This window comes from Rhinopithecus bieti, unplaced genomic scaffold, assembly GCF_001698545.2.
Source record: "Rhinopithecus bieti isolate Rb0 unplaced genomic scaffold, ASM169854v2 scaffold_36008, whole genome shotgun sequence".
NCBI classification, from domain to species: domain Eukaryota; kingdom Metazoa; phylum Chordata; class Mammalia; order Primates; family Cercopithecidae; genus Rhinopithecus; species Rhinopithecus bieti.
This window is the reverse complement of record NW_016816204.1, coordinates 2,332,383-2,348,381: the sequence shown is the minus strand read 5'-3', so window position 1 is coordinate 2,348,381 and position 15,999 is coordinate 2,332,383. Positions and strand designations below refer to the sequence as shown.

General features: G+C 42.9%; 1 protein-coding gene across 1 annotated transcript in view; it reads left to right on the top strand.

Moving 5' to 3' along the window:
- Positions 1-1,555: 1,555 nt before the first annotated feature.
- Positions 1,556-15,999, top strand: part of ANAPC16 (anaphase promoting complex subunit 16) — a 17,261-nt gene continuing 2,817 nt past the window's right edge. Inside the window, exons 1-3 of the mRNA XM_017854582.1 lie at positions 1,556-1,651; positions 7,196-7,364; positions 14,647-14,721. Of these exons, the coding sequence (XP_017710071.1) occupies positions 7,223-7,364; positions 14,647-14,721 (217 nt within the window). The 5' untranslated portion in view covers positions 1,556-1,651; positions 7,196-7,222. The remainder of the gene's footprint in view (positions 1,652-7,195; positions 7,365-14,646; positions 14,722-15,999) is intronic.

Sequence of the window (15,999 nt, the reverse complement as noted above, 5' to 3'; positions counted from 1 at the left end):
AAAAAAAAAAAAAAAAAAAAACTATGAATGCGAGGTCATCCCTGCCGTACATGAAGTAAATGTTTAAGCATCTTAGCTCGGACACAGCAATCTGTCCACAAAGCATCGTTACTCTCCTGTGAGGACCTCCACTGTCAGCCCCAACTTCCCTGACAGGGCCAAATCCCAGGATACTTCATCAGTATTTGTTCAACAAAACATTACTGAGCACCTCCGGTGGGCCTCGCAGACTAGTTGAAAATAGAGTTGTGCGAATAGATCTGCATAATGAGAAAAAAATCCGTAATGAACCAATACTGATGACACCACGCTTGTCTATCTCCTGCATGACCTTTGCTGAGCCCTGCGTTCTGTCATTTGTTCTTCATTCATTCATCCGAAATGCTCAGGAAGCACTGTGGAAACACTGTGACCCTGGTTCTGTGCTCGGCATTGAGGGTAGAAAGACTTCGAAGGTGGCAGGATGTTTCTTAAGATCATGAACCTTAAAATGAAAGTGTAGGCCGGGCGCAGTGGCTCCCACCTGTAATCCCAGCACTTTGGGAGGCCGAGGCGAGCCGGATCACGAGGTCGGGAGATCAAGATTATCCTGGCTAACACGGTGAAACCCCGTTTCTACTAAAAAAAATACAAAAAATTAGCCGAGAGTGGTGGCGGGCGCCTGTAGTTCCCAGCAACTCGGGAGGCTGAGACGGGAGAATGGAGTGAACCCGGGAGGCGGAGCTTGCAGCGAGCCGAGATCGCGCCACTGCACTCCAGCCTGGAGTGCTTAAGAGAAGTTTACTTAATAGACCGAGATTCCGTCTCAAAAAAAAAAAAAAAAAAAAAAAAAATTGTAAAGTGCTTAATAGAAGGTATTGGCCCTCCTCCTGAGCAGATTCTTTCGCCTCTGGGAGCTTGCTGACTCAGATGGAGAGAATTAAGACTTTTTCCATGAGGTTTTTTCATAGTAAGTATGAAAAACTGGGATCTGCATAGGAAAAAACACTCAGGAGTAACTCTCTGTTAATGATTTTGAATAGCCAAGATTTATGAAGTGTTTACTAAGCCTGTAACCGTTCCAAGTGTTTTACGTGTATTAATTAATCTTTGTCACACCTGTGTGAGGTAGGTAATGTTATTACAGGTTGAGTATCCTTAATCTAGAAATCCAAAATCCTCCAAAATTTAAAACTTTTGAGCACTGATGGGATGGTCAAAGGAAGTGCTATTTGGAGCATTTTGAATTTTAGATTTTCGGATTTGGGAGGCTTAATCATTAAGTATAATGCAAATATCCCAAAACCTGGAAAAAAATCCGAAATCCAAAATACCTCCAGTCCCAAGCATTTCGGATGAAGGGTACTCAACCTGTTTCCCCTTTTGCAGATAAGACAACCAAGGAACAAAAAGATCCCGGAGGGGGAGGCGGACGTGGAGGTTGCAGTGAGCCAAGATCGTGCCGTTGCACTCCAGCCTGGGCAACAAGAGCGAAACTCCATCTCAAAAAAAAAAAAAAATGCCAGAAGTTGCAATTTTTTACATTTTTGCCATCAGACCTTGGCAATGACCTTGAGCTGTAGGATATAAATAACTCCCACATGCTTAGCGTTTCAATAATGGAACACTAGGCATAAATGGGTGAAATGATTTGTCCACAGTCTTGCAGCAAGTAAGTAGCAAAACCAGAACTCAGAGAGGCTTCATAATCTTACCCACTATGCTGCTTTACCTTGCACATGACAAATGACATGCCAACAAGCCATTGCTTCAGAATGTCACAGCAGATAAGCTAAAATTGTCTCTACACCTCAGTTTTATTTTTTCATGTATAAAATGAGGAAGTTGGGTTAGATGACTTTTAAGGAATCTGTGGTTTCTGTGAAATATTTAATTCACTCAGCAAACATTCACTGAAATGAACAGCTATTTCCTTACTATAGGCCAGGTGTTATGTTTGGTTCTGGTGATCAGTTAATGCCTGCCCTGAGAGCAGTTACAACCTAGGGTTTATTAGTTTTGCTTTACTCTCATTTACCACTTGCTGGTAGCGTTCAAAATTTAACTGAAATCTTTAGAGCTAGAAGTTATTTAGGTTTATCCTTCCACCTCAGCAGAAAACTGCTTATTTAAAGTTAGCTTTGTGCTAATTCTGTGCTCCAGTTTTTAACCCTGGCTGTTTTGTGTATGGAACGATAGTAGTTCTGAGAGTGTGAAAGAAAACAGGATGAAAGGGAATTCCTTTGATTATATTCAGCTTAGAAGTCACATTGTGGCTACCTTTTGAAGCTGTCCTCACTCTAGCAGTTGCTTGGGTGCTCTGCTGAGCACCTGACTTCAAAATATAAAGTATAAAGCATTTGCAACTGAATAGAGCATTTATCAGGGTGTAGGAAAAATAGAGTTTTAAATCTTAGGTAAGATATATACAGTTCACCGTGGGTTCTACTCTGAACTGATGGGAAATAAAGACTGAGCTACTCTCCAAAAGGTGGCTAAGTTGTCTGTATACTTTATTTGAATCCCACCAGGTATTCACTTAGAGATTTGGACCTGATCCCTTACTGCTTAAGTTCAAAACAATTCAAAACTTGTCAGGTTATATTTTGACCCAGTGTATTCCGGAAGATTGGATATTAATCTAACTCCAAAAGATGTTGCCTCTGTGGATATGAGTACAATTTGGAAAGTTATCAGAGCTCAGAGAAAAAAGGAAGAGTGATCTAATAACAAGATTGAAAATGTCAGCTGAGCATAGTGGCTCAGGCCTATAGTCCCAGCACTTTGAGAGACTGAGGTGGGAGAATCACTTGAGCTCAGGAATTGGAGACCAGCCTGAGCAACACAGTGAGACTTCATCTCCACAAAAAATAAACAAAATTAGTGGGGTTTGGTGGCACGCGCCTGTAGTCCCAGCTACTTGCGAGACTGAGGTGAGAGGATAATTTGTACCCAGGAGGTCAAGGCTGGAGTTAGCCAAAATCGTGCCACTGCATTCCAGCCTGAGAAACATAGTGAGACTCTGTCTCCAAAAAAATAAAATAAAATAAAATGTCATTAATCAATTTGCATTTTTGCTGACAGTCTTGTTATAATAGCTGTCCTACCGTTGTTCCCGGTTCCCACTTCACTATTAATCAGTGTTACTTATAGACGTGATGAAATCAGAAACCAAGCTCTGCTTCTCTAACAACCTTAAATCTTCATCACAAAATTAAGCAAACAGAACAGCCAGTGTTTCAAGACATACTGTATCATTTTCCTTACTAGGAAACTGGATTTTATGTATATAAATTTTATATTTGTATTTCATTTCCTCACTTTTTTCTATTTTCAAAAAACATGGCCAGGTGCGGTGGCTCACGCCTGTAATCCCAGCACTTTGGGAGGCCAAGGCGGGTGGATCACCTGAGGTCGGGAGTTCAAGACCAGCCTGACCAACATGGAGAAACCCCATCTCTACTAAAAATACAAAATTAGCCGGGCATGGTGGCGCATGTCCATAATCCCAGCTACTTGGGAGGCTGAGGCAGGAGAATTGCTTGAACCCGGGAGCCAGAAGTTGCAGTGGGCCGAGATTGCGGCACTGCACTCCAGCCTGGGCAACAAGAGGGAAATTCTGTCTCAAAAGAAAAGAAAAGAAAAGAAAAAAACATAAATTTCAACCAGGCATGGTGGCTCACACCTGTAATCTCAACACTTTGGGAGGCCAAGGTGGGAAAATTGCTTGAGACAGGAGATCTGTACCAGCCTGGGGGCAACATGGTGAGAAGTTGTCTCTACTAAAAGTAAAAAAAATAGCTGGGCATGGTGGAATGCACCTGTGGTCCCAGCGACTTGGGAGGTTGAGAGGTTGGAGGATTGCTTGAGCGCAGGAGATTGAGGCTGCAATAGCCATGATCACGCCACTGCACTTCAGCCTGGGTGACAGAGCGAGAGCCTGCCTCAAAACAATAGGTTTCAACTTTTTTATAATAAATATGTTCATTTTGCAACTAGCAAAAAAAAAAAAGAAAGAAAGAAAAAAATTCAGTCTGGTCTAGGTACGATGGTGTTTCCACTAACTGATCACCACCAGTTACAGATATCTTTGTTTCTTTTCCACTCCCGCTGCTTCACCTGACTGGCCAAAAAGCAAAAAACAAAAAAAAAAAAAACAGCTCAGCTAAAATTCTGTCTGACCATTATAGAGGAAAATTCATTTTACAATCCGTTTTCCTCCCCCCCACCCCCGCTCCCCGAGATGGAGTTTTGCTCTAGTGGCCCAAGCTAGAGTGCAATGGCACCATCTCGGCTCACTGCAACCTCCATCTCCTAAGTTCAAGCTATTCTCCTACCTCAGCCTCCCAAGTAGCTGGGATTACAGGCACCTGCCACCATGCCCAGCTCATTTTTGCATTTTAGTAGAGATGGAGTTTCGCCATGTTGACCAGGCTGTTCTTGAACTCCTGACCTTAGGTGATCTGCCTGCCTCGGCCTCCCAAAGTGCTGGCATTACAGGCGTGAACCACCAGCGTACAATCCTTTTTGAGGTCCTTTCTTCTAATTGGGTTAAAATTCACATAACATAAAATTAACCACTAGCCATTTTAAAGTGTACGAATCAATATAAAGTTATTTTTAATCTAAATACTAGAACTTTATCCATTACAGCAGCCAGTAGCCACATGTGGCTACTTAAATTTTAATTAATATTAAATAAAATTTAAAATACAGTTCTTCAGTCATACCAGTTTATAGGTGCAACATGAAGCTAGTGGCTACCATATTGTGCAGTGCAGAAATAGAACACTGGAACATTTCCGTCATGGCAGAAAGTTCTATTAGACAGCGTGTCACTAAACCCTTTTTTTTTTTTTTTTTTTTTTTCTTTGGAGACGGAGTCTGCTCTGTCACACAGGCTGGAGTGCCAATGGTAGTTGGGGCATATTATCTCAGGTTACAATTAAACGTGTAACCTCCACCTCCCAGGTTCAAGTGATTCTCCTGCCTCAGTCTGCTGAGTAGCTGAGGCTACAGGTGCCCACCACCACAGCCGGCTAATTTTTTTGTTTGTTTGTTTGTTTTTGAGATGGAATCTCACTCTATTACCCAGGCTGGAGTGCAATAGTGCAATCTTGGCTCTCTGCAACCGCCGCCTCCCGGGTTCAAGCGATTCTCCTGCCTCAGCCTCCTGAGTAGCTGGGATTACAGGCGCACACCACCATGACCAGCTAATTTTTGTATTTTTAGTAGAGATGGGGTTTCACTGTGTTGGCCAGGCTGGTCTCCAACTCCTGACCTCGTGATCTGCCCGCCTCGGCCTCCCAAAGTGCTGGGAATACAGGTGTGAGCAACCACACCTGGCCATTTTTTCTTTAAAAAATACTGTATACACTTTTTAGAGAGCTGAGCGCAGTGAGACTTTGGGAAAAAAGGTGGGAGGATCACTTGAGACCAGGAGTTAAAGACCAGACTGACTGGGCATGATGGTTCATGCCTGTAATCCCAGCACTTTGGGAGGCCGAGGAGGGCAGATCACGAGGTCAAGAGATGGAGACCATCCTGGCCAACATGGTGAAACCCCATCTCAACTAAAAATACAAAAATTAGCTGGGCGTGGTGGCGGCGCTTGTAGTCTCAGCTACTCAGGAGGCTGAGGCAGGAGAATCGCTTGAACCTGAGAGGTAGAGGTTGCAGTGAGCAGAGATCATGCCATTGCACTCCAGCCTGCCGACAGAGTGAGACTCCGTAAATAAATACGTACGTACATACATATATACATGCCAGACTGGGCAACATAGCAAGACCTCATCTCTGTTTTTAAAAAAAATGGAAAGAGGCCAGGTGCAGTGACTTATGTCTGTAATCCCAGCACTTTGGGAGGCCAAGGCAGGTAGATCACCTGAGGTTAGGAGTTCGAGACCAGCATGGCCAATGTGGTGAAGCCCCGTGTCTGCCAAAAATACAAAAATTAGATGGGCACAGTGGCTCATGCCTGTAATTCCAGCTACTTGGGAGGCTGAGACAGGAGAATCGGAGAATCGCTTGAACCTAGGAGGTGGAGGTTGCAGTGAGCTGCTATCGTGCCACTCTAGCATGGGTGACAAGAGCAAGACTGTGTCTCAAAAAAAAAGAAAAAAAAGGAAATAAAATACTATATACACTTTTTAGAATTTTTGGTAAAGTCGTGTAAGCTTCTGTGGCAAAGAGAGTGTTTGTTTTGAACTTTAGTAAGGTGTCATGTGTTCAGGACAGTTTTCTCTATAACATTTGCATTTTTTGATATGAAATAAGGTTAAACACTCACAGGTGCTCTGTTCATAATAGGCCGTGATTTCCAAGATTGTTTCCTGAACTTTTTGTTCTGGTTTTGGGACGCCACCAAGTGATAAGTTTGGGTATTACATTTGAATGAAAAGGTTAATTTTTTGTGTGTGTTTTGTTTTTTTTTGAGAGAGAGAGAGTCCTGCTCTGTCACTCAGGCTCACTGCAACCTCTGCCTCCCGGGTTCAAGCGATTCTCTTGCGTCAGCCTCCCGAGTAGCTGGGATGAGAGGCACCCACCACCACGCCTAGCTAATTTTTTTGTAATTTTAGTAGAGACAGGGTTTCGTCATGTTGGCCAGGCTGGTCTTGAACTCCTGACCTCAGGTGATCTATCTGCCTCCACCTCCCAAAGTGCTGGGACTACAAGCATGAGCCACTGTGCCTGGCCAAAAGTTAATTTTTAATGAGAAGGCCCAATAGGTATTTCCTAACTAGTTCCCCTTCCCTGGGAACAGAACACAGTGTTACTCTGGAATTTTATTTGGAAAATATTATAATTTCTTGATGTGGCTTGATCAGGATGTATCCAAGACAAACTGTCCTGTGAAGTGTGATGCTTTTATCCTCATATAACTTATTTCCTCAGTCAAATCTCTGCCTTGGCACTGCCATATCACACCTTCATAACTCATAAATCACCCATAGTCAATCTCAGTTGACATAAACAGTTTGCTAATGGTAGGAATTCGTGTTTTAAGTAGATATACTATTCTTAAGCTTATTTTCAGTTCAAAACCTGACGGATATTTTGGCCTGAGACATCAATAAAATACCGTGAAAGTAGAGAGGACAGAAAAACGGGGAGCTAACTCTACAAAACTGCATGCTGACCCTTACGGCAGCTAGAATGAAATGTTGTCACTCTCACTTCCATAAACTTGCCAATTGCTGTTTTTCTTTCTCTGTAGTGAAGTAAGAACTCTGCTAGAGAGGAAATGGCTGCTTCATCATCATCCTCCTCAGCTGGTGGGGTCAGTGGAAGTTCTGTCACTGGATCTGGTTTCAGTGTCTCAGACCTTGCCCCACCACGGAAAGCCCTTTTCACCTACCCCAAAGGAGCTGGAGAGATGTTAGAAGGTGATCTCATGCTGCTTTCTGAATAATTGGTTTCAGACCTGCAATGAATATTAATTGTAAAGAAGCTATTAAGTGGATTAAAGATGAGTTTGCCCTGATTTCAGCTCTACATTTCATCTCTTGTCCCCATCTCAAAATAATATATTTAAAAACAGTCTTGCTCCAGAATCAGAATGTTGGAGCTGAAAAGGACTTTGGAAATCAAGGAAGTCATCTAAAGTTATTTAGATCCAGAAAAGTTAAGTGATTTGACCAGGTTAAAGGCAGAGGTAGGGGTGGGCACTCTGGCTCATCCATGTTATCCCAGCACTTTGGGAGGCCGAGGCAGGCGGATCACTTGAGGCCAGGAGTTCGAGACCAGCCTGGCCAACAGTGAAACCCCCATCTCTACTAAAAATACAAAAATTAGCCGACCATGGTGGTAGGCGCCTGTAATCCCAACTACTGGAAAGGCTGAGACAGGAGAATCACTTGAACCTGGGAGGTAGAAGTTGCCGTGTGCCGAGATCATGCCACTGCACTCCAGCCTGGGCAACAAAATGAGACTCTGTCTCAAAAAAACAGAGTTGGCCGGGCACGGTGGCTCACGCCTATAATCCGAGCACTTTGGGAGGCCGAGGCGGGCGGATCACGAGGTCAGGAGATCAAGACCATCCTGGCTAACACGGTGAAACCCCTTCTCTACTAAAAAATACAAAAAAAAAAATTCTCTGGGCATGGTGGCAGGTGCCTGTAGTCCCAGCTACTCCGGAGGCTGAGGCAGGAGAATGGCGTGAACCCGGAAGGCAGAGCATGCAGTGAGCCAAGACCGAGCCACTGCACTCCAGCCTGGGTGACAGAGCGAGACTCCATCTCAAAAAAAAAAAACAGAGTCAGCACTGAATCCAGGAATTCTCTTGACCTCCTACTCCAGTTTGCTTTATCCTGGCAGCTGTCTACCTCCCATGGTAGTAGGTTTGATGTGTTTTTTTATAGTATGATTAATCTACAGATAGATTCACCCTGTCAGAAAGGTTCTAAGAGGGAATAAAAGCTAATACAGTGCCCTTTTATGTGAACATGACTCCTGACCCACTGCAGCATGATGCTGTGTGGTTTTTCTAGCACCAGAGCCAGATTTGCATCAAATCATTCACTATCTTGTTCAGCATCATTGGCTGACTGACTGGCCAAGATCAGGGTACAGGCTGTAACCATGTCATTTGAAGAGCTAGACTAATAATTCTTATCAGGAGGCATAAAAATCACCTGAAGAGTTTACTTAAAATGCACATTTCTGGCCAGGCACTGTAGCTCACGCCTGTAATCCCAGCACTTTGGGAGGCCGAGGCGGGTGTATCACCTGAGGTCAGGAGTTCGAGACCAGCCTGCCCAACATGGTGAAACCCTTTTCTCTACTAAAAATACAAAAATTAGCCAGGCATGGTGGCATGTACCTGTAATCCCAGCTAATCGGGAGGCTGAGGCAGGAGAATCACTTGAACCCAGAAGGCAGAGGTTGCGGTGAGCCAATATCGTGCCACTGCAGTCCAGCCTGGGTGACAGAGCGAGACTCTGTCTCAAAAAAATAAATAAATAAATAAAATGCATATTCTGGGCCCACCTTAGAGCTTCTGAATTAGTCTAGGGTGTAGTTCAGGAGTTCATTTTTTACCAGCATCCAGGCCCTTCTCATGAAGGCAGTCTTCCATATTTTGAAAAACACTGGGACCAGAAGTGGCTCAAACCTAAAATTTCAGCATTTTGGGAAGCCAAGGCATGAGGATTGTTTGAGCCCAGGAGTTCAAGGTTGCAATGAGCCATGATCATGCCACTGCACTCCAGCCTGGGTGACAGAATGGGACTGTGTCTCAAAAAATAATAATAATAAATTTTTTAAAAGCATTGGGAGGCCGGGTGCAGTGGCTCACACCTATAATCCCAACATTTTTGGAAGGCCAAGGCAGGCAGATCACAAGGTCAGGAGGTCAAGACCATCCTGGCTAACATGGTGAAACCCCATCTCTACTAAAAATACAAAAAAAAGTTAGCTGGATGTGGTGGCGCACGCCTGTAGTCCAGCTACTCGGGAGGCTGAGGCAGGAGAATCACTTGAACCTGGGAGGCAGAGGTTGCAGTGAGCCGATAACATGCCACTGCACTCCAGCCTGGCAACAGAGCAAGACTCTCTCGAAAAAAAAAAAAAAAGCTTTGGGGAATAACCTATTAAGGATTCAAAATTTACTTGATTCTAGCATTTTAGTGCTTAATTATATATTGATCTTTTTTCCTTTATTGCAATTTTTTGGTTGTTGTTTTGTTGTTGTTGTTGTTGTTGAGACGGAGTCTTGCTCTGTTGCCCAAGCTGGGGTGCAGTGGCTCAATCTTGACTCACTGCACCTTCTGCCTCCCAGGTTCAAGTGATTCTCCTGCCCCAGCCTCCCAAGTAGCTGGGATGACAGGTGCCCACCACCACACCTGGCTAATTTTTTTGTATTTTTAGTAGAGACAGTGTTTCGCCATGTTGCCCCGGCTGGCCTTCAACTCCTGACCTCAAGTGATCTGCCCACCTTGGCCTCCCAAAGTGCTGTGATTACAGGCATGAGCCACTGTGCCTGGCCTTAATATTTCAAATTTACACAAATGTATTTTTACACTAATCTAGGAATATCTGTGACAAAGATACAAACCATCGGCCAGGCATAGTGGCTCACACCTGTAATCCCAGCACTTTGGGAGGCTGAGGCAGGCAGATTGCTTGAACCCAGGAGTTCGAGACCAGCCTGGGCAACATGATGAAATCCTGTCTCTAGAAAAAATACAAAAATTAGCTAGGTGTGATGGCATGTGGCTGTAGTCCCAGCTACTTAGGAAGGTGAGGTGGGAGGTTCACCTGAGCCCGGGAGGTGGAGGCTGCAGTGAGCTGTGATTGCATCACTGCACTCCAGCCTGGGTGATGGAGACCTTGTCTCAAAAAAAAAAGAAAAGATACAAACTATAGTTGGCCTTGGGGGTGATGAATAATCAGAAATAATAAAAAGAGTTATGGGTTAAGCCCAAAATCATTTGTGACAGGAAACCACCGGGGGACTCTGGGACCGTAGAGCTCCCTAGCATTGGTTTGGGTTATGACTAGTGGTGAGGTAGATGACCAGGTAGCATATGTAATTAGTGATATATATACTTCTCTCTTTGCCTTTTTATTTTCTTTAATTGTGTTAACTAAATACTCAAGTTAGTATTACTGAGTCTGGTTGGAAGTAGTGAACAGTTGGGGCCCTGTTACCATATTTGGTGCTAAAACTATATTATGACTTCATTTATATGCAGCAGAGATCTAGTATCGAGGAAGTTTCCCACAAAACAAATCAAAAGTGGGAGACATTTAAATTGCTTAATGAGTTTTATAGCAGCAGAAGAATCAGTATTCAATAATGGAACTCTAAGATTAAAGTCATTTAAATTTTAGCTATAAGAGGAATTTAATACAGGAGTTACCTCCACAGTCTCAAAGCTATCAGCATTCTTTGTCAGTATACACCAAATTATGTGGGGATACTGAAGAAGAAAGGCTTCTGAGATTAGTCTGAATGTTGACGTTCTAATGAGTTATAGATCTATCCATTTTTATTCCATCTCAATATGCTTCATGGAGAAATGTGTTGGGTCTCTGTTGTAGGATACATTTATAGTGAGTATAAATACACAGTGCACAGTTTTGATTGTGTTTCTTAGATTTCAAGTTTTACCGATAATCCTAAAGCTGCTTACACTTAAAGACTGTGAAAAATAATGTAGAGATAGCAACCCCTAAACCCATTTAATATTCTTGGTCAAATCAAGAATATTAAATTGAAAAGAGTACTCTTAATGTAAGGATGTTGGATTTGGAAGCATTTTCTACCATGTTTATAGGTGATACTATTCTGTTATACAATAAATCTAACACACATGTACCTGACCAGTAATAGTTTAATAGAATATGAAAATAGAGGCCAGGCATGGTGCCTCACACCTGTAATCCCAGCACTTTGGGAGGCCAAGGCGGGCAGATCACCTGAGGTCAGGAGTTTGAGACCAGCCTGACCAATATGGTGAAACCCGGCCTCTACTAAAAATACCAAAATAAAAAAAAGCATCGTGGCATGCGCCTGTAGTCCCAGCTACTCGGGAGGCTGAGAGAATTGCTTGAACCCAGGAGGCGGAGGTTGCAGTGAGCTGAGATCATGCCACTGCCCCCCAGCCTGGGTGACAGAGTGAGACTCCATTTAAAAAAAAAAAAAGAATATGAAAATAGAGCACAGGGTTGCCTGTCAAGAGTAAGGAACAAAACTAGTTAGGAATCAAGGATGGATGCTGTTTTTAATCTCAGCAGGTTCAACTTGATGTTTTATCCTCATGAGTCTAGTACAGTAAACCCAAATCATCTGTAGTTAACCTTGTGAATTAACTTTTTTGTGCCTCTGCTGTCTGAGAACAGACACCTCACATAAGCAGCAGTTTTCAGCATTCTCCTGCCCTTGACCAAAATTGTCCTCACCCAGTTATTACTGAGCGCATTAAAGACTGCCTTCCAGCCCATCAGTGGCTATATTTTAGAGACATTGTAGCCACTGAAGTATAAATTATCTGGCATTGTCTAATTTCCTACTGTGAGGTAATATTCTTTTTAATGTATTTGTTACCATCCTAATTTATTGGATTTGGGGATGGTGTTAGATTTGGGTAATTTACTGAACTTTTCCCTGTTTATAACCTTTGCCTGTCCCTTACGAGGAAAGCTGATGTATTGCTACTTGCTGTGTTACAAAGGGTTTGATTACAGTTTCTAAATGGAAGAGATTGCCCCCAACTGACTCTGCTCTCCAGGCTTTAGACTGGTACTGATATCACATCTAATAGGGTGGCTAAGAAGCAGTTGGACTTTGTGGTTAATAGGGAGCTGCAAATCAGCAAAAGTGTGTTCCACAGGCATATGGTGTGGTAGAGTGACATGCAGAGGTGCCTTTTTGAAAGTTTAGCTTATATCCTTTTGCTTTGAAGTTCATTACCAAGGAAAATATGCAAATATCACAACTTAACCATTTTATCCTAATGGTGCCTGTGATTAAATATAAGTGAGAGGGGGCACTTCCAGGAGCTTCCATATACATGTTGGCCTGATCCTTATAGCCCATAATTCCCACTGCCATGTGTATAATCCTAAAGTTCAGGATCAAACCACCTGGGAAGTAAACTCTATCTATGCTTTCCTCTTTCTAAAATAAAGTATGAGTTATAATTGGACTTTTTAAGCAAGAGTATGAATAGGATGATGACTACTGACATACCGTTTACACAGAAGACCTATAATAAATTACATCTTTGGTGTCAAATGTTCTCAACAGTCCCTCTTCCTGTCATGGAATTTGTAGTTACTTGCTGTTCATTGCTCTTATCTAAAAAAAAAAAAAACTCAGTTATGTATTACCTTGTCTAGATCTTTAAACCGGATTGTCAGTGTAATAGTTACTTTTTTTTTTTTTTTAGATGAATTCTCACTCTGTCACCTAGGCTGGAGTGCAGTGGCACCAGCTCAGCTCACTGCAATCTCTGCCTCCACACCCAGCTATTATTTTGTCAATTTAAACTGAAAATATTTATTTGCCCAGTTTGGTGATCAGCAGCTCAGAAGTAACTTATATTCAACCAGAGAAATGGGATGGGGTGGAGAAGATGGGATCATATCCCGTATCACACAATATGTTTAAAAGAGATTTGAAGGCCGGGCATGGTGGCTCATGCCTGTAATCCCAGCACATTGGGAGGCCAAGGCAGGCAGATCACCTGAGGTCAGAAGTTCGAGACCAACCTGGCCAACATGGCGAAACCCTGTCTCTACTAAACAATATAAAAATTAGCCAGGCGTGGTGGCGGGCGCCTATAGTCCCAGCTACTCTGGAAGCTGAGGCAGGGAGAATTGCTTGAACCCAGGAGGTGAAAGTTGCAGTTAGCCAAGATTATACCACTGTACTCCAGCCTGGGCAATAGAGTGAGACTCGGTCTCAAAAAAAAAAAAAGTTTGAATTTACAGAATGTAACACTCTCTCTGAAGAATATAAAGAGTATACATCCCAATAATTATACTTTCATTTTTTTCTTTTTCTCTCTTTTTTTTTTTTTTTTTTTTTTTTTTGATCACTTTGAAGACAATATTGGAAGGATGCCCTCTTGGTTATATATTCAAGCTCTTTGGATACAGTAGCTATAGTTGTTTTTTTTTTTTGTAATTGGTTATTGTGACTTCTGAAATAAGATCTCCCTTGTGTGAAACTCAGCATGAGGCCAGAATGTGTTAGTCCTGTCTCCTTGCCACTTAATACCTTGCCAACACAACAACCCATGACTGATGGGTGAATGCTTGAGGCCTAGTAGTGCTGACATGAAGTACTGCCTGAAAAAGGACAGCTGTGTCCGCTCTCCCCATTTGTTTTAGGATTTTTGCAATAAGGTACATCCCCGAAATGGTTTCTGCTACCCTTTTAAAAATCAAATGTTTCTACATGAGCCATAAATTTTTGAGAATATGTTTTGCTGTATCAGCTCTTGCCTGACAAGGAATAACATGAACTAGCTTGTGTTTCATGATCATCTTCCAAGTGCTGTGGCAACTGAGTTGGCCACTTCTTATTGGGCAGTTCTTGGCACCAGTACAATGCTAGGTTCTGAACTTGCACCATACTCTTATCATCATCCAAATTGCAGTGTTTTGGTTCAGTTGGAAAATCAAGGTTACAGTTTGCGTTCACAGAATGAAATTTCCCGGCAGTGCTCTATGTTTATCAGAGTGATGTAATTTGATATATTAAAAATCAACAATTGTTTTTTCCTTAGCTTTGTTTTTTAGACTGAAAATGATTTGGAGTTTTGGTGAACCTTTATATTTTGATACCACAGGAGCCAGCCACATGGCCAAATGTGTCAGCTGCCAGTGTTTGCTTGACATACAGGAGAACATTAAGGAACTCTTAGGTTGGGAAGAGGGAAGTGTTGACCAGGACATCAGACTGAGGTTTCTTGTTTTTGTTTTTTTAAACACTATTTTTAAACTCTTAAGTAGAGGGACTATTTTAATATTCTAGGTATAGAATAAATAGCTTTTATAACAGTCTTAGTTCTAAATGAAACAGATCCCATCTTTGTAAACACTGAGAACTAGACCCTGAATGTAGAAGCAGGGGAAAGAAGAAACAAGTTTACTTGGTTTATCAGAAGCCATAAAACCCTTACAGCAGATTAAAACCTTTTCTCCTTTTGTTTGTAGATGGCTCTGAGAGATTCCTCTGCGAATCTGTTTTTAGCTATCAAGTGGCATCCACGCTTAAACAGGTGAAACATGGTAAGCACATGAGTGTTGTGTACTTGACTGTGAGAATAAATTTGCTGGGGGTTGGATGAGGCTGTGACAAAAACCCCCAAACTCAGCAAGGCTATTTTAGTGGACTTCCTAAATTTAAGAACATTCTAGGTCTTAATCTAGTCATAATGTCCACATTGAGCCTTAAGGTTGGGGCCGGGTGCAGTGTAATCCCAGCACTTTGGGAGGCCGAGGCAGGTGGATCACTTGAGGTCAGGAGTTCAAGACCAGCCTGGCCAACATGGTGAAACCGCATCTCTACAAAAAAAAAAAAATTAGTCAAGCATGGTGGCACACACCTGCAGTCCCAGCTACTTGGGAGGCTGAGGTGGGAGGATCACTTGAGCCCAGGAGGTTGAGGCTGCAATGAGCTGGAATCGCACCACTGCACTCTAGCCTAGGCAACAGAGTGAGACCCTGTCTGAAAAACAAAAAAGTTGGTTGTCCAGGGAGTCAGTGCTTCCTGCTCCTCTTGTGTTGCTGTTTGTTTGTTTGTTTGTTTGTTTGTTTGTTTTGAGACGGAGTCTCGCTCTGTCGCCCAGGCTGGAGTGCAGTGGCCAGATCTCAGCTCACTGCAAGCTCCGCCTCCCGGGTTTACGCCATTCTCCTCCCTCAGCCTCTGGAGTAGCTGGGACTACGGACGCCCGCCACCTTGCCTGGCTAGTTTTTTGTATTTTTTAGTAGAGACGGGGTTTCACCATGTTAGCCAGGATGGTCTCCATCTCCTGACCTCGTGATCCGCCCGTCTCGGCCTCCCAAAGTGCTGGGATTACAGGCTTGAACCACCTCGCCCGGCCTTGTGTTGCTTTTTCCTCTCCTGTCCGAAACTTCCTTTTACTGTTGTCCTCCACTGGTTACCATCATCATCTCCAAGTATTTGTACGATACCTCCTGGTCTATCTATACTCTAACATCCTGGTAACACCTTTTCTGTTACATTAAGCCTCACTAGGCCTTCATTTCTGCATCAACAAACTGTGTTCCCCCACCAGACCATTTCTCCATTGAAACATTATGTAGGGATAAAAGCTGTAATTGCCTCTAATGCTAGGATTTTAGTCCATAAATCACTATGGCATAGAGGATGTGTACTTTTTTTAAGAACAGAGCACATCCGGGCCGGGTGCAGTAGCTCACACCTCTTATCCCAGCATTTTGGGAGGCTGAAGCAAGAGGACTGCTTGAGCCCAGGAGTTCAAGACTGACCTGGGCAACATGGTGAGAACCCATCTCTAAAAAAAAAATATATATATATATATA